The following is a 23317-nucleotide window of genomic DNA, read 5'->3' as shown; positions in this document are numbered from 1 at the left end:
ATATATTTATTAAGAGAATACTAAAAAGTAAAAATCATTTCTCATTAAAAAGAAAAACAACCATTTGGAGCTAATAACCCAAAATTTGAGCGGTAGGGACATAAATCCTTAGCCAAGAAACCTATTAGAGTATTAGTCTATTTTCATCACCTATTTTAGCAAAAATTAAGGATAACAAAAACAACTTCCTAAAAGATTCTATTGAACAAATATTTTTTGTATACACTATAAAAATTAAAACAACTTATTCCCCCATAGTTGATAGTATAAACCCTTTCATATTATTTATTTTCCGAAGATCATTCCCTTCCCTACAATCTCACCAACCACCTAATCCAAACCCTCCTAATTCTGTTATCCCTACCAAAGCAAACCAATTCTAATCTCCCTCCTAAAAACACCAAACCCCTTTGTCTCAAGCCAGCACATACGTGCAACCCATAATGGCTCCAACTCTCTCACCTCCTTAGACAGCTTGAGGTGACTTCCACCGTTTGCACCCATCAACATAGAAAAAGACAGGATGGCCTTTAGGAAGAACACACCAATTCTTGGCCTCCTGTCTTTGCCTTTCCCTTTGCTTTTGTTTCTTGTTACCACCACCCCCCATCATGCTATTATCTCCGCCGTCATTGCCACCACCACCACTACCTCCACTGATACCTCAGGTAGTATATTTCTAGAGACAAATTTATACGTGCATATGCATGCATGTTGACAAAATGTCTTGTTAGATTTTTAGATAATTTTTTTTCTCAAAATATTTTGTTTGTATAATTATATTGCCTTATTTGTTTTTGGCTATCTAAATTTTCTGGATTCGTTACTGCTATAGGTGTCCACTTTGACGTGATTAAGAAGATTGTACCAGATATTCCTTCGTTCAGGGAAGCCCCAGAATTTCGCAATGGCGACACATGCAACCAAGATAGGATCCACATTTCCATGACATTGGACTCAAACTACCTGAGGGGCACCATGGCAGCAGTCCTCTCCATTTTGCAACATTCTGCATGCCCAGAAAACGTTGAGTTCCATTTCCTATGGTCAAGGTTTGAACCCCAAGTGTTTTTTAGCATCAAATCCACCTTCCCTTACCTCAAATTCAAGATATATCGCTTTGAAGCCAACAGGGTACGTGGAAAGATATCGAAATCCATTCGCCAAGCGTTGGATCAACCTCTAAACTATGCAAGAATTTACCTATCAGACATACTCCCTGGCTATGTTAAAAGGGTAATCTACCTTGACTCAGATATTGTGGTTGTGGATGACATTGCCAAGCTTTGGGAGGTTGACTTGGAAGGCAAGGTACTCGCTGCACCGGAGTATTGCCATGCGAATTTCACAGAGTACTTCACAGACTTGTTCTGGAATGATCCTGTTCTATCAAAGACATTTGAAGGAAGGAAGCCTTGCTACTTCAACACCGGGGTTATGGTGATGGATGTTGATCAATGGAGGGAAGGAAAGTACACACAAAAGGTGGAGGAGTGGATGGCGGTTCAAAAGCAAAAGAGGATATACCATTTAGGATCATTGCCACCATTTCTTCTTGTTTTGGCTGGAGAATTGAAGAGTGTAGATCATAGGTGGAACCAACATGGGTTAGGAGGGGACAACCTTGAAGGTAAATGTAGGAGCCTCCATCCTGGCCCTATTAGTTTGCTTCATTGGAGTGGGAAAGGTAAGCCTTGGTTGAGATTGGATTCAAGAAAGCCTTGTACTGTGGATCATTTGTGGGCACCCTATGATCTCTATCGTCCAAATATTCATCATTTTGAAGAATGAATCATGAAAATGCATTCGGGTCATGAAGGGGATAGAGATGGATATGAATTCATCACTTATGCCAAGTAATTTGTATTTCCATTATATTAATTTGTCACTATATCACTGTACACCAAAAATCAGCCACCGAAAAACCATTCTTATAGAATCTATGTTAGAATTCAAGGTTGGAGATTACTGAAATTATGTAAAACAACGCTATATATTCAAATATATGATGGTTGATTTTTGGTGTGCAGATAATTGTTTTTATTAACCTGGCATAAGTGAAAGTAAATAAGGTTTTTTAGCGGTTTGGTGTGGAAACTAAAAGGGGAGAAAGAAGATCAAGGCTTTTTCATTCAAAGGAATGCAAAAGGCAATAGAGTATTTTGAGAAGTGTTGGTTCTGTTTTGTTTTTTTTTTTGTAATGTTTTCTTTTTTCCTTTTTTTTTGTTTTTTTTTTTCGTAAGACTTGAATTTTGGGATGTATCAGAAACATTCCAAGCATGGGCATTAAGGTTGGATGTTGGCATCATTTGCATCAGCGACTAATATATAGTTGCAAGGTCGATGAGCCTCCCTCACTAACCTTGATGAACATGATATATCAATCAATTTTAACATTTCCTTAATGCTTTGAGAATTTTTGTAATTTTTAAACTCAACTCAGGTAGGAAATATTTTATTAGCCATTTCTTTTACATTTGACCATATATATATATATATATATATATATATATATATATATATATATATATATATGCATGTCCTTATCAATTTGTGTCCCAACAAGGCGATAATCATATTTAAAATCTTATTATAAAATTTATATACATTAAAAGAATAATTAGTCAATGAATTATAATTTAGATGTCATAATTTCTTTATACTCATTTAAGAGATTACGAGTTCGAATATTCCTATTTTTAATAAAAAAAATTAAAGTTTACAAAATTTCATTGAAACGATGGCAATAACTACTACTTTAAAGTTTAAGAATTAATCTTAATCCACGACATATCTAATTGCATATAATCATATTACTAAAAATAATTATTTTTTATATTAATCGTATAAATAATTTTTAAAAAATAAATATAACTTGATGATTATATAAAATATTTTAAATTGTCAGTAGATTAATTAAATTCAAAGTATAAATAATTATATTTTAAAGTTTAAATTTGCCCAATAATTTTGTGTCTTTTAGGATTTCAACAATATGGTATTCAACTATTAACTAATATTTATAATTTGAATTTCATTTTGATGATATTTTAATTTGTAACAAATAACAATTACTAAAAAAAGAATTGTTTCATCAAAATAATGAAATTATTGTTTTGAGTTATGCAATTTTAATAATTTTCTAATACATTAACCCTTCACAAATAATAATAATAATAATAATAATAATAATAATAATAATAATAATAATAATAATAATAATAAAAGAAATTGACATTTCAGTTTGACTATAAATAAGGTTGTGTTGACTACTGAAAACACTTAGCTGGAAGTTCTTCTAGCTGACTTGTTTGTTACTTCGGACTCCAATCTCTCACTTTTCTTCCACAAATTCCTTCAATGAATTTCTTCAAATCGGTATTCTCCGAGAATCCTGATCCCAATCCTAATCCCTCGCCACCGCAACCCTCCCCTTCCTCCTCCGCCACCACCACCGGCGACACCGGCGCGTGGAAATTTGGCGACCTGATCAAAACCCTAAGTTCTAAATCTGAATCGATAATCGAAACCTACCGCCGCGACCTGCACGAATTCGGAACCGGACTGAAGAAGGAGATCGAGGTAGCTCATGGTTCCGTTGGCCACGTCATCGACGAGCTCGGAACCACCGTGGCCAAAGGAACGTCTCAGATCATATCCAAAAGCAAGGATGCGATCCGAGTCGTTGATAACCAATCCGATTATTCGGATCAGAAGAGAAGTGGACGCTTCTTCAGTAGATTTGATGCTGCAGTTCGTGATATTCAGGGTGATGCTGGAACTTACTGTGATGAACCTGAGGATTTGGAAGAGTTCAACGAGTGGAAATTAGGGTTTTCCATTGATGCGAAGAATGAAGAAATGGAGAGGCTTTTGAAGGAGAATGAGGCAATGGAAGGTGTTTATAAGAGTGTTGTTCCCAAAATTGTTGATCATGATATGTTTTGGTTAAGGTATTATTATAAGGTTTCTAGATTGAAGAAAGATGAGGATGATGTTAGGGCTAGAATTGTGAAGGGGATGAACAAAGAAGAAGAGGATTTGAGTTGGGAAGTTGATGATGATGATAATGATGATGGTAATGGTAATAATACTGATGGGGTTGAAGCTAAACACGAGGGTAGTGTTGGTGGTGGTGAAAGTGTAGATGAAAGAGGAAGAACGAGATTGAATATGGAAGAGGTAAAGAGTTCAGATGAGGAAGGGTTGAAGACAGAGAAAAGAGAGAATTTGTTGGAAAGTAAGGAACTTGGCAACAGGGTAGATGAGTTTGTTGAGGGATCCGGATCCGGATCCGGAGGTGTTCGGAAGGTGGGTAGCGGCGATGGTGGAGTGAAGGAAACTATTGAGGAAGGAAATGTTGATGGTGTGCCAAAGTTTGAAGTGGACGATGCTGGGAGTAATAAGATTGATGAGAAAATGGTAATGGAAAGGAAGAAGGTTGATGATGTGAAATCTTCAGATAAGAGTGATGGAAGTAAGCACTTGTTTCATCAGGAGGAAGAAGAGGAAGAGGAACTTGGTTGGGATGAGATTGAGGATCTTAGTAGCATTGATGAAAAGAAAATAACTCAGAGTGGTAGTACAAACATTAGTAAGATCGATTTGCGGAAGCGACTTAGTGCTGCAGAAGAAGAGGAGGAATTGAGTTGGGACATTGAAGAAGAAGATGAGGAGCCTGCTGCTAGTGCTAAGGCTTGAAATATTTAATTCTTTCTGTTCGTTTCTCAAGAGAAATATCAAATATGTATATGTAAGTTTCCTTATATTTGCTCTCTCTTTTTTGTATTCTATATTTGTATGCTGAGTATTTCTATTGAACAAAGCCTGTTATTCATGTATATAATAAAATATAACAAACTCAGGATTGGACATAATGATTCAAAGTAAGAAATTCACTGGGAGTATTAGTAATGTTGAAAACGTTTCCTGAATAAAATATTTTCGACATGTAATTACAAGAGCTGAGAATCATAGATGGATCCAGTCTTTAAAGCAATACACGATGAAGACTAACCCTAATACAATACTGCACATATAACAACAGCAAGAAAGTAGAGAGGATCGTGAATCCATGACTGTGATAGCTTGATTTGTCTAAAAAAAAAAGATGATCAACTTAAATTTATAATTCTTACAAAATTCTACCCTCGAGATAATTCACACTCTTCAAATATGAAAGCTTGACTATTCTACTGAAGCTCAAAAAGAAGTAAAAGAAAAAAGAAAAAAAGAAAGTAGAGGTGTTGGACACCACTACTCGCTACTCTTGTGGAAATAAAAGGGCTAAAAGGGGTGAAGGGGAAAAAATGAAAAATTAACCAAACTTCTCTAGCTGCACTTGAGGCATGTCTAGTTTGTACAACAAAAGAAAATGCTCCAAAGTGTAGAGAGAGCAAAGAGCCAAGGCATTAGCAACGCCCTTTTTCTTGAATGCACATTACTCTGGACTTTGAAGCTGAAGGCTGCTTCAAAAAACTTAACTTGTCTCTTCCTATCCTTCAACACTTATGCTTGGCTCTGAAGTGGACTCACCAATGTGTGGTTCAACTGGTGGGGCACTTAAAGCTAGAAGCCTTCCTTTTTGTGCCCTCGGCGGAAGATGCTTTGGAGGTTTTCTTGATGGCACATTCCATGGCAAGAAAACACCAGTACCACCACCGGCAAGCTTGCGAGGGTTCAATACCATAGGGGGCACAGGGGCAGCGGCTAGCATCACCATCGGGGCACGGATCATACCCCATTTTGGCATCATCATTTCCATACCATCATAACCAGTTATAGCAGCACCATATGGGCTAGCAATGCTTGGTTGCCAAAGGGTCATTGCACCTGCAGTCATTGTTGGAGTGGTTGGTGATTGGGATTGGTTTGAGTCTGGCCTCACTCTAAAGAAGGTGATGCTGACCCTTCTGTTAGGAGATGGACACATCACATGCCTTGCCATGTCAGCACTGTTCCCTCTCATCACCAGAAGTGACCTGCAATGTTAAGTTATTTAGTCATCTAATCACATATTGTTAATTGTCTTGAACCATACTAGTATAAGTTTAAAACATAAATAGTACTTCATATGATCATTTCAAACTTCAGTATTTCACTGCACAAGACACAGTAGGTTGCAGAAGAAAAAATGGGAAAAAATTGCATTTCTAGTGATGATTCTAACTTTCTAAGAATAATGATAATCATAGGAACACAAAGAACACAGTGTACAGGCCCTAAAATGAATGGCACCAGGACCAAATGCTCAACGAACCATAAGGCATGAATCCATAGACAGAAGTCAAATGTTACTGACACATGCATACCACACTCCTTAACAATCAGAAGCTTTCAGCCATTTACATTGTAGACCTTGATACTTAGAACAAGATGCTACTCTGCTAATGTAAGTTATTATCTACTGATAATCTTGTGTAGTACTGTCATTCAAGAAACTGGAAAGAAGAAGAAGAAGAAGGAGAAGCAGTCTAATTCAATAACAAGTCTATCAACATATAGTAGCATGCATCCTCTATGATTACGAAGCTTGCACTTCCCATTATTCACTTACAGTTACATGCTGTCATATAAATGTTGAAGGTACTTCTTCCTTTGTATCCAGCATTGTGACTAGAATCTTAATTAATAAATGGAAGATTTTAGGACTGCAAAGAGTATTAAGTTCTTTAATATGTACCCCATCTTCAATGAGAGCATGAGTGGACCCTTGTAGTTTCCATCATTTTCACTCATAAGGATTCGCCCAAAAGCCATAGTTGATTCAGAGAGAACAAGAGTGGAGACAGGTTGATCCAGATGTGGTGGTTTCAGGAATGGCTGAGAAAACTCCTCCTATTAAAAAAAAAGGAAAATCATATACACATTGGCAAAAGGCTATGCCATTATTCATTAATTCAAAAAAAATTGTATTTCTGTCTTTACAAACTTTGCTCTAGGATAGAGATATTTTATGTGTTGTCTTATTATGCAAACAAGTGTGTGTTTCTCAGTATCTCTGTATTTTTTCCTAGAGCAATTATGGCCTTAAAATGATTGTAGTACCTACTTATTCAAAGGAGGAGTAAGAGGGAAAGGAAAGGAGGTAACATTTACCTCTTCAAAAAAGTTGATGATACACCCATTTGGCCTTTTATACTCTGGAATTAACTTCCATTGTATAAGGTGATCTATGACATGTTCAAGAAGTGCTGGAATTGGCTCTATATTGCCTGATAACAAAAATGCAGAAAAAGAAAAACAGGGTTACACAGCATCACTGTAGAAGCCAAATTACATTTTTGTTAATGAAAGAAAACCTATTATATAGATTTCCTTTCTTACTTTTAGTGTCCTCCTTTATCTGTCCAAATAATGGAACACCCAGCTGAATCAGCTCTCTCTTGTTTCCTTTCACTTGTTTGTTGAATAGAATGAAGGTTTCACCTACATTTAGTCAAGAACAACAGGTTAACACTCTTTGAAAAAATGCATACAACAAAACATCTTACATTATTATATAACCGCAACAATAAACTGAAGGAAGTAAAGAATTGAAGTACAAACTTTTGAGTTTTGATTAATACTTGACCACCAAAGAAAAAGTGACAACATAGAAGTCAGCATGAAATAAAGAAACAGAACATGAGAACAAGACACACACAAAGGTTAGTGGTGTCTTACCTGAGAGTTCTCCATTCTGGCCGGCAGCATGGATCTCATTCACAAAATCTGTCAGCTTGCAAAGTTCTGATTCAGTGAAAACATCTTCATATAACTTCAAACCTTTCACAACATTAACCTGCCAAATGCATTCAGCATGTCACCAATGGAGCAACAGCTGTCTGTTTCTTATGAATTGTGTCGTTTATACACAAAAAAGATGATGAAATGAAAGAAAGTAACTTACCATGTGCCCCTTCACAGATTCTTTTGCTGAGAAACCTTTAGTTAACTTGATCTGTGATGATCTTCCTTCACATTCTTCATGATTGGAACATATGTTAATATTGTTCGTTGAACTTCCCTGCATTTCTTGAGACCCTGCACAAGGAACAAATAAAACATCGATGCAAATTTTAGTACTCCAGAAAAGAGCATTATACTGAAACACATTCCCATATATATTAAACTATAAATTAACCATGGCTAATGCACACAATCATAGAGGAGTTAGCTTTAAAACAATTGAGTAACATTATTTGAATATGCAAAAGTAAGTATCAACAAAACGCTAACAAAATTTACAAGGAAAAAATAAGGAATTTAAGTATTGAAACAATATACTTGGACTTTGAAAAAAACATTTACAAACAAAATCTGTCTCATTAATCATTTCACCAATTTGACAAACACTTTTTTGAATGTTTGACTGGTAGGAAACATTTTATTGCCGTCCTTCAACAAAGTGAGTAACATTACTTTGGTTTCCCCACACCAATGTTAGAACATTAAATACTTCCAAAAAACAAGGGGGGGCAGGCAGTGCTACAAAAACAAACACATGATAACAGTAGTTAAGTTAACATCACATGACTACTGTCTTAACAAAATGCATTCGGCTGCACTAGCATGTTTCTATATTCACCTATATGTTTTTTGGCAATGTGATATTCTGAAGAGTTAGACAGACAACAATACAGGACATTATATATAAGATTCATATGTTATACAATATTCATTACTTTTGTAGTTTTATTCCCAATATTTTCGGTCTATTCAAGAGTCAAGACATTGAGACATTGGAAACAGAATTTTTTTTTTCATTTTGATTGTTTTAGTACATATGTATTTTTGGTGGTGAAATAATTACCAAAAATAATTCAAGTTTTCAATAAATTTGATATTTAAAATAGATTTTTACTTTTCAAAATTTGATTTCTTATCCCAAAATTTACTAGGACAAGTAGAATTTCTATATGTACAATTCCTTCCAACAACTCTCCACACAATTTGCATGTAATTTTGCACGGTCGTGTGAATTTTTTTTTAACTTAAATGATCCATAAAAACTCCATGAGCCTTGTGAAAGTTACATGGCTAGTGTAAAGTGGATTTCAAAGCAAAAAAGATAATAATAATAATAATAATAATAATAATAATAATAATAATGTGTGAAGAGTTGGTTAGGAAGGTTAGCTAAATGAACTGCTGAAGTATAGTAGCAATATAAATATATTGAATTTTTAATATCTTAAAAAAAATTAAAACGGAAAAAACACTACATTTGATGGACATTTATGTTGTTTTTATTACTCTCAGGATTCCAAATCTCAAGAGGGTGGCTCATTGCTTATAATTCAGCAATTGAGTGACAAATGAATGAAGCATTCATTGGATCCCTCACCAGAGTAGTAGGAAGAGAGAAAAAGACAAAGTTGACCCTCCAACTGGGACAGGTCATAGGGATTGCCACCCGAATTGGTCAAAACCCAAAACTCAAAAACCCAAAAACCCTCGCCACCAACACTAACCAACCCCAAAACCCACCCTCCGATGACGTCACGCATTCGCTTGCTAGTGGTCCTTCCCACCCCTTGTAATAAAAAATCATTGCACATGTTTCTAGATCACTTCTTAAATTATTTTAACCTTTTCTTTCATTATTTTGGTCTTAATATTGATTACAAAATAATCAAAATAATTTTTTTATAGTAAATCAAACTACTGTTACATATTCAAATAATATATTAATGTTTTAAAATATGTCAAAAAATATTATAATAAAACAGTAACATAACATTTCTTTATATTTTTCTCTTTTTCTTATTATAAAATTAATATTTTTATATATTCCACCTATCATTTTTCTGTGTCACCCCCTTAACTAACCTTGACAACGAAGGTCTCCACCAACCTCTTTCTCATTCCATGTTGCATAGGTGTTCTCACAGCTTACAGAGCCCACTTTTGAATCATACGGTTTTCTACTTTTGGTTATGATAATTTAATTTGTAGCATTAATAATTCTAAGTAATATAATTTTTAAACTTTATTAAAGAGAAAAAGTGAATTTCACTCTCAATCAACAATTAAATGGAAAATTTTAGCAATATGATGAGTAGATATAACATCATTGTATTTATGAATACCTTTTGGCATTAACTTAATTTAAGAAATTAATAAAACTACTTTTTTTAGTAATATAGTTGAATACTTTCCTACAAAAGATATGCTAACCAGTTCTATTAAATTTAGTAATATTAATGTTGGATTTATTTACATCAAGCTTCTTAAAGAGATGTACTTCTAGATTTCTCATTGGCAAAAGTTGGCAAAATTAATGATATAAATAGTATAATTTATGTTTAAATATATTAATTATTGATTATATCAATATTCTCACTTCAATAATTATTTTACGAAGGTAGTGTCTATATGCTCAAAGTGTAATTACTTTTTATTTAGTTTAATACTATGATCTGTATTAATATTAAAATCATTCAATACAACAATAATAATGATTTTCATATTCTTAAATCATGAAATGGAACAGTCATCAGAGTTTGATATAGGCCCCAAATGTTATACTAACTATGATTACGCAACAGAATTTGACTTCAAAGCAATAAACAAATATTTTTAAAAAAGAAATCACAAAATTGGATCTGATGTTTGAATCCATTTCTTAACTGTAGAGCAAGCAGACATATACAACAGTAATATTTTTTAAAAAATAATTAAAAAAAAGCATCAACGAGAAAAATAACCAAATAAAAGTTTTGTCTTTAAAAAGGACATGCATAAAGTTTTACCCTTTCGTTTTGCTTAAACTAAAAAAGTTAGTTGTAATAATAAAAATTAGAGAAACCTTTTCACCAAAAAAAAAAAGGGAAAAATCACTCCATCATCTTCTGACATTTTATTTAAAGCCAAACAGAACTAACTGGAAGAAGTATGAGAATCACGAGAGAAAATGAAAAAATCAACACTTAAAATCCGTGAAAATTTTCATTCAATATGCAAAGTAGAAAAAATTAAAGATTTTTTTTATGAAAAAAAGAAAAAGAAAAAGGAAAAAAAATTCACTGATCAAAATTCAAAACACACCATCCACCGGGAGCTACCGAATGAATTACTTGAAAATTTCCTACGGCATTGAAAAATAAAGTGTTTTTTTTTTTCACACTCTAATAATAATGAGCACGTTTCTATAATTAATAATAATCACTTATTATTATTTACTGAGAAGCAAAATCATTTTTTTTTTCAAAAGTGAATTAGTTAAGTTTATATCCAAACGCAGCCTTAAGTCGCAATTTACCTGAATCAGTGATTTCGCTCTTCGGAGATTCATACTCTTCGTTATGTTCGCCACCGTTCTCTTCGATTTCCGTCACCTTTTCTTCTCCGATCTTCTCCTTCTCATCGGCGATCTCACCGGCGGCGTTTTCTCCGGCGATATTTTTCTCTCGGTCGGTGACGTTTCGCAGCTCGAGCGCCACGTCAGCAATGGAGTGATACTTCTGCATCTGGAGCACCGGGATCCAGTTGAGCCTACGGCGGTGGACGGCGGAGAACAACGCATCGTAACGGCCGTCGTCTCCGGAGACGGAGCTCAATTGCGCGAGGTGAGCGCAGAGAGCGTCGATGATGGCGTTTGCGGCGGCGAATTCTCCGCGGAACCATGCGAGGATGGCGTCCTTGGCGAATGAGTCCGGAACGATGAGCGGCGCCGCCGGCGGAGAGTGGAGGTGGTTGTGGAGAGGCGCCGCCGCGGGAGCAGCTCGATCGGTTGGACCAGCCGCCATGGAAATGGTTGAAACTTGAAACTTGAAACGAGATTTTGAAGGTTTGTTTTTTTTTGGTGATCCGAGATATATGGTCCAATGGTGTTTTGGGCCGAAATCTCGGTTGACGAGATGATGGAGATTATAAGAACAACGAGATGGTGTTTATGATGATGAGGTTTGAAGAGTGAAGGTTGTTTTTGTTGTGTGTGTGTTTTTTTAGAGAGACATGGAGATGATAATGGAAGAGAAGAGAAGAGAAGAATGAAAAGGAGGTTTAGGAGATGAGTTATATATGAGAGTGCTTCATTTTTAATCTTGTGTCTCTCTGTGTTCTGTGTATGGGCTTTGGAGAATTACAACTATATTTAATTTAAAAAAAAAATATAAAAATTGTCACCACAACAAATTCAAGTCTTAATCAAATTGTCTACATATTTGCAAGCTACTGGCTAGGTGGTACAAATATAATATCTAGTAATAATTTAATTAACAACCATGTAAGAGAATTTTATTATTTTATCAGAACAAAAATTTGATTATTCTGTTGTAAAATATTTTATTATTAAGAGATTGATTATTTTATTAACAGAATAAATAATATATATAATAACTATTTTATTTACTATTTTTTGACACGTCAAATACTATATTTAACAGAGAAAATGAATAACAAAGATAAAAATAAAACCTTAAAAATATTCTAAACTAAAAAAAATTGTTAAGCAATAAAATAATAAATTAATAATTATTAAATTTGTATCTTTTACGATATGTAAAATTTATTATCTTAATCAAGAATATAATTATTACTTTTTTACGATTTAATTACTCTATTGATTTTTATAATTTTATCAAATTTGTAATCAAATTCTTATATTTTTTTCAATTGAAAATGTAAAATATTAAAATTAATATAATATTTTTTTATAAATTAAAAGTATATTTCAATAATTTTAATATTTTTATACAAAAAGATTTAATTACAAAATAAAAAAATAATGTAAAAATCCAATTGAAACGAAAAAATATATAGAAACTTAATTATAAATTTAATAAAATTATAAGGATTATTAAAATAATTTAACTTTTTTATTAATTTTTTTTATTTTAGAAGAGCTTAATCCTTAAATTTTACTAGAAAAAAAAAAAGAAAGTAAAACGCTTATATTTTATTACTATTAAACCTTAGAAGGCATGACATGTTAATTTGAGTATAAATACTAACCATATATTTTCACCTACCTTACAATTATTATTATTATTATTATTATTATTATCAAATAGAAAAAATTTCACAAGTATATTAAAACGTTAATTCGTCTTCCAAGTTCCAACTCTTAATTTAGTTCATTTTATTTTTTGAGGGGGATTATAGGGATTTTGGAGTAGGAAATGAATCGTCTGAGTGTATTATGTATGTCCACTCTTGTCCGTACAGGTTTCCTTCTGCTTCCACACGCCATTTGACGTGGCAACCATCAAAACTAGTTCCTTTTTTTTTTTACAATTTATTTTTCTTTTTCCCTTTAATGGTTAGGCTCTAATGCTCTATATATAGTATCGAATATTTTAGAGATTTGTATCATGTTTCCACAATGTAAATATGTAATTAAATTTATATTTTGCTAACCTGTGTCTTGATAAAAGATTAAAAAATATTAATAATACTAGGAAAACAAAAAAAAAATCAGAACTTGACAATAATTAATATATATTAAATAAAATAATTCTGATTTATTTGACATTTGTTTTTTACTTCTTGAATTTTATGAAAAAAAAAGCTAAATGAAAAATAAGATATTCTTCGTTCTTTTTTCCTTTCTTTTTTGTTTTTGGTCCATAATGTACATACACAATCAAATTTTAAAATTCTGATAGATTAACGGACCCTTTATATTAGAAAACTATTAGTTTAATTTTTTGGGGAAAAAATTACGTTATTATTAATGAAAAATCTAACAGAGGACATATATATATATATATATATATATATATATATATATATATATATATATATATATTGTATATATGTTCTTCAGAATACAGCCATGGCTTAGCAAAATATTAATTCGGAACCCAATGAAATGTTGCATGTTCTTCCCAAATCCCAATGTTTTGTTAAGACAACATGATTTTCATCAATTATTACAATGTGGCATTATTTGCCTCTCTCTAATTATTTTATAAAATTTGTGGGTGTATATAAAACCGAAATCAATAATTTTTTTATATTTTAGTTTCTTTTCCTCTTCTATTATTGAAGGAGGCTATAAAAGATAACAAATTCATTCTAACTAAAATCACATGTTTTCTTTTCTTATTAAAACAAGAAAAAAGAAATTAAAGGTAGCAAACTTGAAATTCAATACTCAACTTTCCAACGAACGAGTTCACCTTTTTCCCAATTAAACAACAAAAAGAAAATCAAGATCAATATATTGGAGATTTGAGACGGCGAATTGAAATTGGCATTTAATTTATATCATATATACCATATAATATAATATAAATGAGATGGAGGAATAAAATAAAAAGGAAAAAAGCATATGACCCCATGTGTGTGGGACCAAAAATTGAGGTCCACCATTAGTGAAGAATGGAGGGGTTGAAGGTGGTGAATTTGTGTGAATTGAAAGTGGTGGGGTTAATCTAAGAGCCTCCATTGTTGGTTGCTAACTTATAAGACCATGAAGGGAAGGTATGTGTGGGACACTAGTACAAAGAGGTAAAGCCATTAGCCACCCTTCACATGACCCTTTTTTTATTTTTAAACTTTTTTTTTTTTAATGCTTGCCTGGTATCTAAATTTTTGCAAGGATAAATAAGTCCGCCTAAGTTTGATTCTAAGAATAGAATAAAATATAATATTGAGAATAAGATATAAAAGAGTAATTTTTATATTTTATTTAGTAATAAATTAAAATAAATTATAAAACTTTAATTTATATTTTCATGTTTTATTTAAAAAATAAAAAAATATAATTATAAAAACTTAATAAAAATAATAAAATAAATTAATTATGTCTCTTTTTAGTATTTTTATGTTTTTTTTGTCAGGATAAAAATAAAATACACTAATTTATTAGACACGGTCTCTATTCATACACGATTTGGTATCTCTTTATTTCTGTCTCAGTGTTCCGTGTCCGTAAATAAACGCAGCCTTATTGACTATTTTTCATAAACATATATAAAGTTTTAATTAAAATTTTAAATTCTAAACTTAAGAACAACCGAAGAATTTATGTGTTTTATTTTTCTAATGATCAAGAACTTCTTATTATTTTATTTTAATTAAGAATTTATGTGTTCATAAAAAAAGCAATTAGAAAATTAAACTATGTTTTAGTTTTATATAAATGATATAGGACTACTTACCACTTGGACCAAATATACTTTGATTTTTAATAAGTAATAATATGTTCTTCCTACTCGAAGATATGTGTATGTAGTTTATGTAGGAGAGCAAAAAATAAGAAGCAAAAGGGAAAATATATGTGAAAATATATGGGTAATATGTACTTCTATTTTTCATTTTTTAAGCTCTCTCATCAGTCTCACATGAGTTCTCTATACTCATATGCTAGTAGCAATTTGGCTTTTAAATTGGAAAAATGTGATGATTCTGATTTATACATTGGATCAATAATAATAATAATAATAATAATAAAGATTTATTTGAATTGGATACATAAAATTTATAGTTACTACAATTAATTATTACATGTGAGATAGATTGAGACCACTACTGTTGTTGTTGGAGTGCAATGTGCATTGTGCCATTGTAGTTGTTGGTACCTAGCTAGCATGCGCACATGCAATTTTTTAGTTCTCTTATTAAGTGATTATTATAAATATGTCACTTCAATTTACATGCATATGTTTAGTTATATTTATAGCTCAGCAGCAACATTATTAGATTATCTATTTTTTTTCCTTTTCTTATTAGTTTCTTTTGTACTTATTTAGGCTCTCATATGTTTTGTTGTAAGTTCATTTAAAGTTAAAATGACTAATGTCATTTATATGACAATGTTTATTATAAAATTGTTTACATTGGTATGCATGATATATAATGTAAAACTATTATTTTACTTGTAGCATGCAACTCATGCAAGTATTGACTATAAATGGATGACAGTATTAAACAGAAAGTCCAGGAGGCTAGCATTTTTGTTGAAATCTGGTCAGTACTTAATCATTAAAAGAAAAATGATTAATCTTACACAATTAGATGTCATTTCACACCATTAAAAATATTGATGATGATTAATTGATGACTAAACATCACAAATTCTGCTGGCGCCCTAACACTCCTCTTATTTAAATTTGAGTGGTATGGATATTTATTTCGGACAAATTAGATTTTAATTAAAAATAAATTGTTCCAAAATTTTTAAATAAATTATTCTCTAATAAAATAAAAACATAGTTTAGTCTCTAATATTTATTATTTATTTTAATTTTCAATAATTAAATTTTTTGAGAATCAGTCATTAAATTAAATGAGCCATCCGATAAGTTTTATTATATATGTTTTGCTCGGTTCATCATCATTATATTCTAAAAGTTTAAAAACAAAAAACTTTTATATCCTTTTTTATTTTCCTTTCAATTAAAAGGGGATTCTCTGGATTTCTTTCTTAGAAAGAGGTTTGCTGTCTCTTATTCCCTTTGTTATTGCTTTTTAGTCCATAAAGTTTTTCAGAATTTTGGTTTATTTGTTTAAGCTTTTCCTCAGGTAAGGTAAAGGTTGCACAATTTTGTACCATAAATTTTAAAAGTTGCCCAAAATTTTTTTATTCCATACTTGAAAAAAAAAAGGAGAGAAGTTGCCAAATTGCTTTATGAAACTCAAAAGGGAAATATTCTTCCCACTTTGGTCTTCTTTATTTATAGAGGAGAAAAGAAAAAAAGGAATACAAGAAGAAGCGTTATATATATATATATATATATATATATATATATATATATATATATACCCTAAAAAATTATGATATACTGTCCAAGTTCTAACTAAAAATTAAATAAACAATTTCGTAGAGGAATCAAACATATATATAATATTTCTTGATTTTTTGTGAAAAAATATTAAAAGAAGCCAACTAAACTATAATTCAAATATCATATTCTTTTTATACTCATATAAAAGTCGCGGATTCTAGTCTTATTCCTAACTTCTTTGGAAAAAAAAAAAACAGAAGAGATTCGTTCACTTTTTATATGATTTTATAATTAACATGACTGTGATGATGAATGTAAACAATTCAATGATTGTTGATATATAACTTCATATATAATAGAGAAGGTATAACATAATGTGATGAGTCATATATTAAATAAAAAGAATCTTGGTTTTCCACCTCCTGTTGTTTTCAATTTAATTTTGTTTTTTCAAAAAACCACACATGTATATATAATATCACAAATCAATAATGATATAGGATTTTTTTTTCTGTAGTGTTGTCAAAGTTTAGACACCAAAAGGATGATTTGGTATTACTATAAATCACGAACAAAAATGTATATAATTATAACAATAAATAATAAAATGTAGTATATAATTAACCTTACAAAAATTCAATTTTTTTATCCCACTTGAATTTTAATTCCTTCATTTTAAACTATATATTTGTCACGTTATATAAATTTGATATATTTATAATGCAAAATTCAACGTATTTTGATATAAATTGTATTCAAATATATTAAATTGTTAAATATATAGTAAACTTTTAAGTAATTAAAATTTTAAAATTAAAGTTGTAAAATTATTTATTGGGTAATAATGATATTTAACACTAACATTTTTTGCAGCTGATGATATCCAGCCGTCGTGCAATTTTGCATTATTATATAATTTAATTTTAATATATTTATAGTATAAAATTTTTTTATATAATTATTTAATTAGTTTTATATATTTAGATAATTTTTTAAATAATGTATTTAAAAATTAGTTATTTCATTGATGTGATAATATACTATTGATTGTCTGTATAAATTTTTTTATGCTGGATGTATGAAAATTAAATTTAATATATGGTATCAGCATTATTTTTTATTTCAAACTGATTCATTATTATTATTATATAAGAATTATTATTATTTATTCATTTATTTCACGTCACTTTATGTTTGATTGATAATTGATTATGGTGGCTTATTCGAAAGTCCAAAATTCCAAAGGGATTTTGACAATGCAATGAGCGAACATTGCATGTTTGAAGAAAGATGAAATTAATTAAGAAGAAAAGAATATAATATAATTATTATGAAAGCTAAGGCATGCATGCTTTCTGGCCAATGATAACATGTAGATATGTTTTTCTGTTTCTTTAATTTACGTGACCATATTGACCCAACAAAAAAGCGTTCTCTAATTAACTATAAGTCACAATCAAATCCTACAAATTGTGTACATAGGTATAAATCTTTTATCTCTTCAGTAAACCAACAAGTCGATATATATTATAGTTCCATTCAATTATTAACAAGTAGAACAATAACAAGAAGAGAGGAGGAAAAAAAAAATCAAGCAGCAATATTTAAATTTTTATATCATGAATAAAATATTCATTATTAGTTTAAAGATTTAATAAAATAAAAGTTAGATATGAAAACTAAAAGAAAAGAATATATATTATCGTAAACATTGTGTTATCATCATGAAAAGAAATTGTGTTTTTATAAATTTTGACCAATATAAATTTATTTTTGCACATTTTGTGTTATGGTTTAAAAAAATTTATGTTATAGTTAAAAAATTTCTATGTTATTTTTATTTTTTACAATTTTTATTTGGGTAAGAAATTTTTTATATCATGATTAAGAAATTTTAATGCCATTTTTATTTCTGAAAACGTTTAATTATTTAAAAAAAATATGTGTCATAGTTAAAATATTCCATATGTTGCGGTTAAGATATTACGATTTTATTTTTATTTCTAATAACTTTTAATTAGTTAAAAAATTTTTGGTGTCACATATTTTATGGCTACTTTTATTTTTGATAACTTTTAATTAATTAAATTTTTTTTTGTCACAATTAAGAAATTTTAATGCTGTTTTTCTGTTTGATGTTTTTTTCCAAATAACCCTATCCTCTTTTTCTTCCTCCTCTATTTCTTTTCTTCTCTTTTTTTTGTTTCATTCTCTTAAAATTCTTTTTGTTTCATTCTATAAGAAGAATAAAAATAAGAAAAAGAGAACAAAAAAAATAAAAGAAAAACTACAATAAATATGTAACGAGGAAATATAGGGAGTTAATGGAATATATATACAATGTGTACAATGGAGGGTTTAGAGATGTTCGATTCAGTAGGATATCAGAATTATCTCTGGTACTCGGATGGTTATTCTGGATAATATGTATATTGTGTTTGAGAAATTAGTAGTATTTTACTCTAGATGTTCATTTTTTAACTCATATTGGACCAAATAAATAGTCTATTGTACACATTGTATAGATACTCCATTGACTCCTTAACGGGATTCATATGTAATTTACACCTACATTGTATAAGTAATTTTTGCTAAATTTAAACCAACTTAGTTACAAAAAATACTTGTACTAATTGTATCAGCATTATTTATATTGCAATATTTCTTTACAGGTATCTCAATCTTATGGATGTAAGACCCAGGATTTTCAAATAAATCTTATTATAAATTAATTTCAATTCATTTAGTTATTAAAAATTTTATTTCCTGAAATTATTTTATTAAAGCTAATTAAATCAAGTTTTGACAATTAAATTAGAAATTTTACTTTATTTTATAGTTATTGAATAATTTTCTATATTTAAAATTATACAGCTTAACAGTTGCAAAAGAATAAGAATTTTATACAATTTAGTTAAATAATAGAGATTCTAGAATTTAATATTTTAATTTTTATAAACAGAAAATAAATTATGTTATTTCTAATTTTAAACTAAAATATATGATTAAAAGCTGATTAGTAAATTGATAATTAAGTAGTATTTTTAAAGTAATTTTAAGAGATCAAATTAGATTTCAAATTTTTATAATATACTTTAATTTTATTAAAATTGACCAAACCCCAATTTACCCAGAATTCTTAATTTCATTTTTGTCCCAAATTAAACCCTTATTCCCAAATTAAACCCCAAAACCCTAACCCCTTCTAACCTAACCCTAACCACATCACATGTTCCCCTTGACCACACCCAACATCAGTTAAAAAAAAAAAAAAAAGAAAGGGAAGAGAGGGGAAGGGAGATGCAGGAAAGGGGAAAGGGGAAGGAGAGGAAGGCGGCGCAGTGGGTGTCACTGCCACCGCCGCCGCCGCTGTTGGCAAGAGAGAGAGAGAGAGAGAGATCCGCGAGAAGAGGAGGAAGAAGACGCACCACCACACCCAACCACGTTCAGCCCGCCGTCGCGCCGCCACCGCACAGCGTCGCCGCCATGCCTTCCTTGCCACCGAACGCTGTCAAGAACGAAGGGAGCCAGACACCGCGAGGAAGAAGCTACTCGCCCTGTCGGTCACCGTCGCTGGGGCTGTGAATCGCCGCTGAGAACCGCGCGAGAGCCAGTGGAGGACAGAGCCTCTGCTGCGTCCCCGCCGTGCTTCCATCAGCGCCGAACCGCCATGCCGTCGCTGCTGTTGGGTTGACACCGCCGCTACTGCCCAAGCCGTCATCATCGCATAACACACACACATAGAAGAGGAAGAAAGGATCTCCGCCGTTGCCAAGGTCATTGGTGAGTTCTGTGCCACCATTAGGATCACTGTTCTGCCACCATTGAAGCTCGTCAGAGAAGGAGCTATTGTCAGAAGAAGATACTGCTGTCCTTGCTCTATACTGTTCTGTTCTGCCCCTGCTTCTGGTTTTGCAATTGCCAAAGTCTCTGCTGCCATGGGTATTGCCGTTGGGGTTGTTGGGAACCAACGATGGAGCTTCCCGGAAACCCTATTGTAAGCTATCTCTATTTTCAATTCCATTAAATTCATTTCCATTTCCGATTCCATTGAATTTGAACTCTTTATTTTGTTGCAACCTTGGTTACTGCTATGAGAATTATTGATGTCGTTGTTACTGGAGTATCATTGGAATTGACGTCGCTATTAACCCGGTTAATGCTGCCCCTAGGATGTATGCCTTGGTCTTTGGTCTGTGTTCTTCTGAGTACCAGAGCTGCTGCTCCATTCCCGTATTTCTTTTGGGTAAGATTGGTTTTGTTCTACAACCAATATTCTGATTATTGCTCCCTTGATGATCTGTTCTGTTCTGCCCTTGCATTTGCTTCAGTTTCTATTAAATTTCCTTCCAAAGTTGCTGTTGCTGTTCCCGTGGGGGTTATTGTTATCACTGTCGCCATGAATTGAAAGAAAAGGAAATTATCACGATTAGTTACGTGGACTCAGCTAACTGAGGTAGGGGTTTTTATTAAAATATAATTTATATTACAAAGTTGTGATAAATAGATATTAATGTGAGAGAACATATGTCTGTGATTATGAATTGTCTTCTAAATATGGTTGTTTGTTGGACTGAATGACTGATTGCTTGATTGCTTGAGTAGTTTGTGATTGCTGAAAAGAAATTAGTTTGAAAGACTATTTAGTTGTTTATTATAAAAACTGGTTTTTCTTGGTTTTGAAGCTATTTTTGATGATGTAAAGGAATTGGCTTTGAAAATGGTTTAATTTTGAGTTAGTGACTTTATAAATGACTTTATAAACGATTTAGTATTTGAACTGGTATGATTTTAAAAAGAGATTTATTATGGGCACTGATTCGCTTTGAAAATAATTTGATAATGGAACTAGCTGAATCTTGGAAAATGATTGAGGTTTGGAAAAGGTTTGAGAAATGTTTGGATGGGACCCGAAAAGGGTGGCAGAATCCGGGTTTTAGAGGAGATGCTGCCGAAATTTTATAAAATTAGAAGTTTCATTTGAAGTAGTTATTTTAAAATGTTAATTTTAAACATTATATGATTTAAGATTACTTCATTTATCAAAGGAAAAGTTATGTTTTGGATTGAGAATTGTTAGTGAACGGAATGGAAAGAAAGATGATGAGGATTTCTTTGAAACATGGTTTTTGAATGAATTTGGAAATGAGATTTGGATTAATGAATGATTATGATGTTGAGAATGTTGAGATATGATCTTTGAATTATTCATTGGCTTATGAATTTGAAATATCTGAGATACGAGGTTCCCTGGATTAAGTGCCGTGGCTTGCCACCACGTGTACCAGGTTGAGAACTCGATACTCTGTTGACCCTACGACGTAAGTGTGACCGGGCACTATATAAATTCCCGGGAATGTTACCCCCATTGAGCAATACTGATTATTTGAGATAAAGCTATGCATAGACTCTTGGGGATGCACGTCGGGGGACAGTCTAAGGACAATTCAGACTTGTCGGGTTGGCTGGATAACCGACAGATGAGCCTCATCAGCCATAGGACAGGCATGCATCATATGCATTTGTATGCTTTGCTTGGGTTTGAACTTGTTTTGGTTTGCCTAATTGCTAAACTATTCTTAACTGCTACTTGAACTATTTGCTGTAACTGCTACCTACTTGTGCTTTCCTTGTCTGTCTTGTCTGTGTTTGTCCTGGCGTGCTACATTTGAGAATGAACTTTGATGCTGAATTAATGATTGTGTTGTTTGATTGCGTGGTTGATTTCTGATTGAGATTTTCTTATAAGAAAAGAAAGATTTTGGATTTCTGAAAGATTAAACATTGTTTCCTCGAAAAGGTTTTGAATGATTACCTATTGGTTTTTTTAAAAGCTTCATAAGGCAATGATAATCACTAAGCTTGAAAGCAGATTTCTCATTAGATATCTTCTTATGACAACTTTGAAACTCCGTGGTGAGACCATGTGGTTAGGTTCTCACCCCCCTACAGCTTTACCTTTTCAGGAACCGGATGAAGAAGCATTAAGAAGAAATATACTGTGTTTGGTTTATAAAATGTTGTATTAATTAGATTATTTTCTTCCCTCGTCTTTGTTATTACGAGTTTGTAAGAGGGATAGGAATTGTATGTTTTATACGTATATTATATTATGAGTTGTTATCTAAGGAGTCTTGTATATGAATCTATGCCTGTTTGTATTTTTCTTAAGATAAAGTGTTTTGTTTCGGTTTTTCTAAGAAATCAGCAATACAGTGTTGAGTCACAGGCTCCTATTTTAATATTTAGTATGTAAAGTAGTCGTAATACTTCTTGCTAATCAGAGTAGCGCAGCCGGAAGCGTGACTTCTGATAGTGAGGGTGTTACAATGGACAGAGGGGCTCGTTATATATATCTCTTTTGCATTGATTAGTTGATATTGCAACAATTTGATGTTAATAATAGTGTGTGAAAATTAATTAAACCCTTATTATTCAATGTACAAATAGCTTGTTGCCAAAAATCTTGACGACAACATGCATGCTTTTCCTTTTCTTTATTTTTAACATTTTTGTTAGTTCGTCAACATCGCTGACTTTGTAGGCTTTATTATTAGAAACTATTTCTACCTATAATTTAAAGAAACTCTGTATTATTAGATTCTTAGGTGACAAGCAGGACTGAAATTCATATTATAAAAAAGAAAACCATCCTCTGA

General features: G+C 31.5%; 3 protein-coding genes and 1 long non-coding RNA gene across 4 annotated transcripts; 3 read left to right on the top strand and 1 right to left on the bottom strand.

The window, feature by feature from the left end:
• Window positions 1-382: 382 nt before the first annotated feature.
• On the top strand, window positions 383-2034 carry LOC112755289 (probable galacturonosyltransferase-like 4). Its single transcript, XM_025803277.3, has 2 exons — window positions 383-668; window positions 836-2034. The coding sequence occupies exons 1-2, from the start codon at window positions 524-526 to the stop codon at window positions 1789-1791; spliced, it is 1101 nt and encodes a 366-aa protein (XP_025659062.1). The 5' UTR covers window positions 383-523; the 3' UTR covers window positions 1792-2034.
• Window positions 2035-3270: 1236 nt separating this feature from the next.
• Window positions 3271-4877, top strand: LOC112755280 (uncharacterized). Its single transcript, XM_025803266.3, has one exon. The coding sequence runs from the start codon at window positions 3361-3363 to the stop codon at window positions 4699-4701; it is 1341 nt and encodes a 446-aa protein (XP_025659051.1). The 5' UTR covers window positions 3271-3360; the 3' UTR covers window positions 4702-4877.
• Window positions 4878-5092: 215 nt separating this feature from the next.
• Window positions 5093-12052, bottom strand: LOC112755271 (RNA demethylase ALKBH10B). Its single transcript, XM_025803255.3, has 7 exons — window positions 11246-12052; window positions 7892-8025; window positions 7666-7783; window positions 7327-7428; window positions 7099-7214; window positions 6683-6837; window positions 5093-5981 (listed from the first exon to the last, which is right to left on the bottom strand). Exons 1-7 carry the CDS (start codon window positions 11730-11732, stop codon window positions 5495-5497), a joined length of 1599 nt encoding a protein of 532 aa, XP_025659040.1. The 5' UTR covers window positions 11733-12052; the 3' UTR covers window positions 5093-5494.
• Window positions 12053-19846: 7794 nt separating this feature from the next.
• Window positions 19847-22862, top strand: LOC140180439 (uncharacterized). Its single transcript, XR_011874716.1, has 4 exons — window positions 19847-20655; window positions 20831-20904; window positions 20990-21114; window positions 22611-22862. It is a non-coding gene; the product is annotated as an uncharacterized lncRNA (long non-coding RNA).
• The last annotated feature ends 455 nt before the right edge of the window (window positions 22863-23317 follow it).

This window comes from Arachis hypogaea, chromosome 2, assembly GCF_003086295.3.
Source record: "Arachis hypogaea cultivar Tifrunner chromosome 2, arahy.Tifrunner.gnm2.J5K5, whole genome shotgun sequence".
In the NCBI taxonomy this organism is placed as follows: Eukaryota; Viridiplantae; Streptophyta; class Magnoliopsida; order Fabales; family Fabaceae; genus Arachis; species Arachis hypogaea.
Note: the sequence above shows the minus strand (reverse complement) of the source record. Positions and strands in the feature narration are given on the sequence as shown.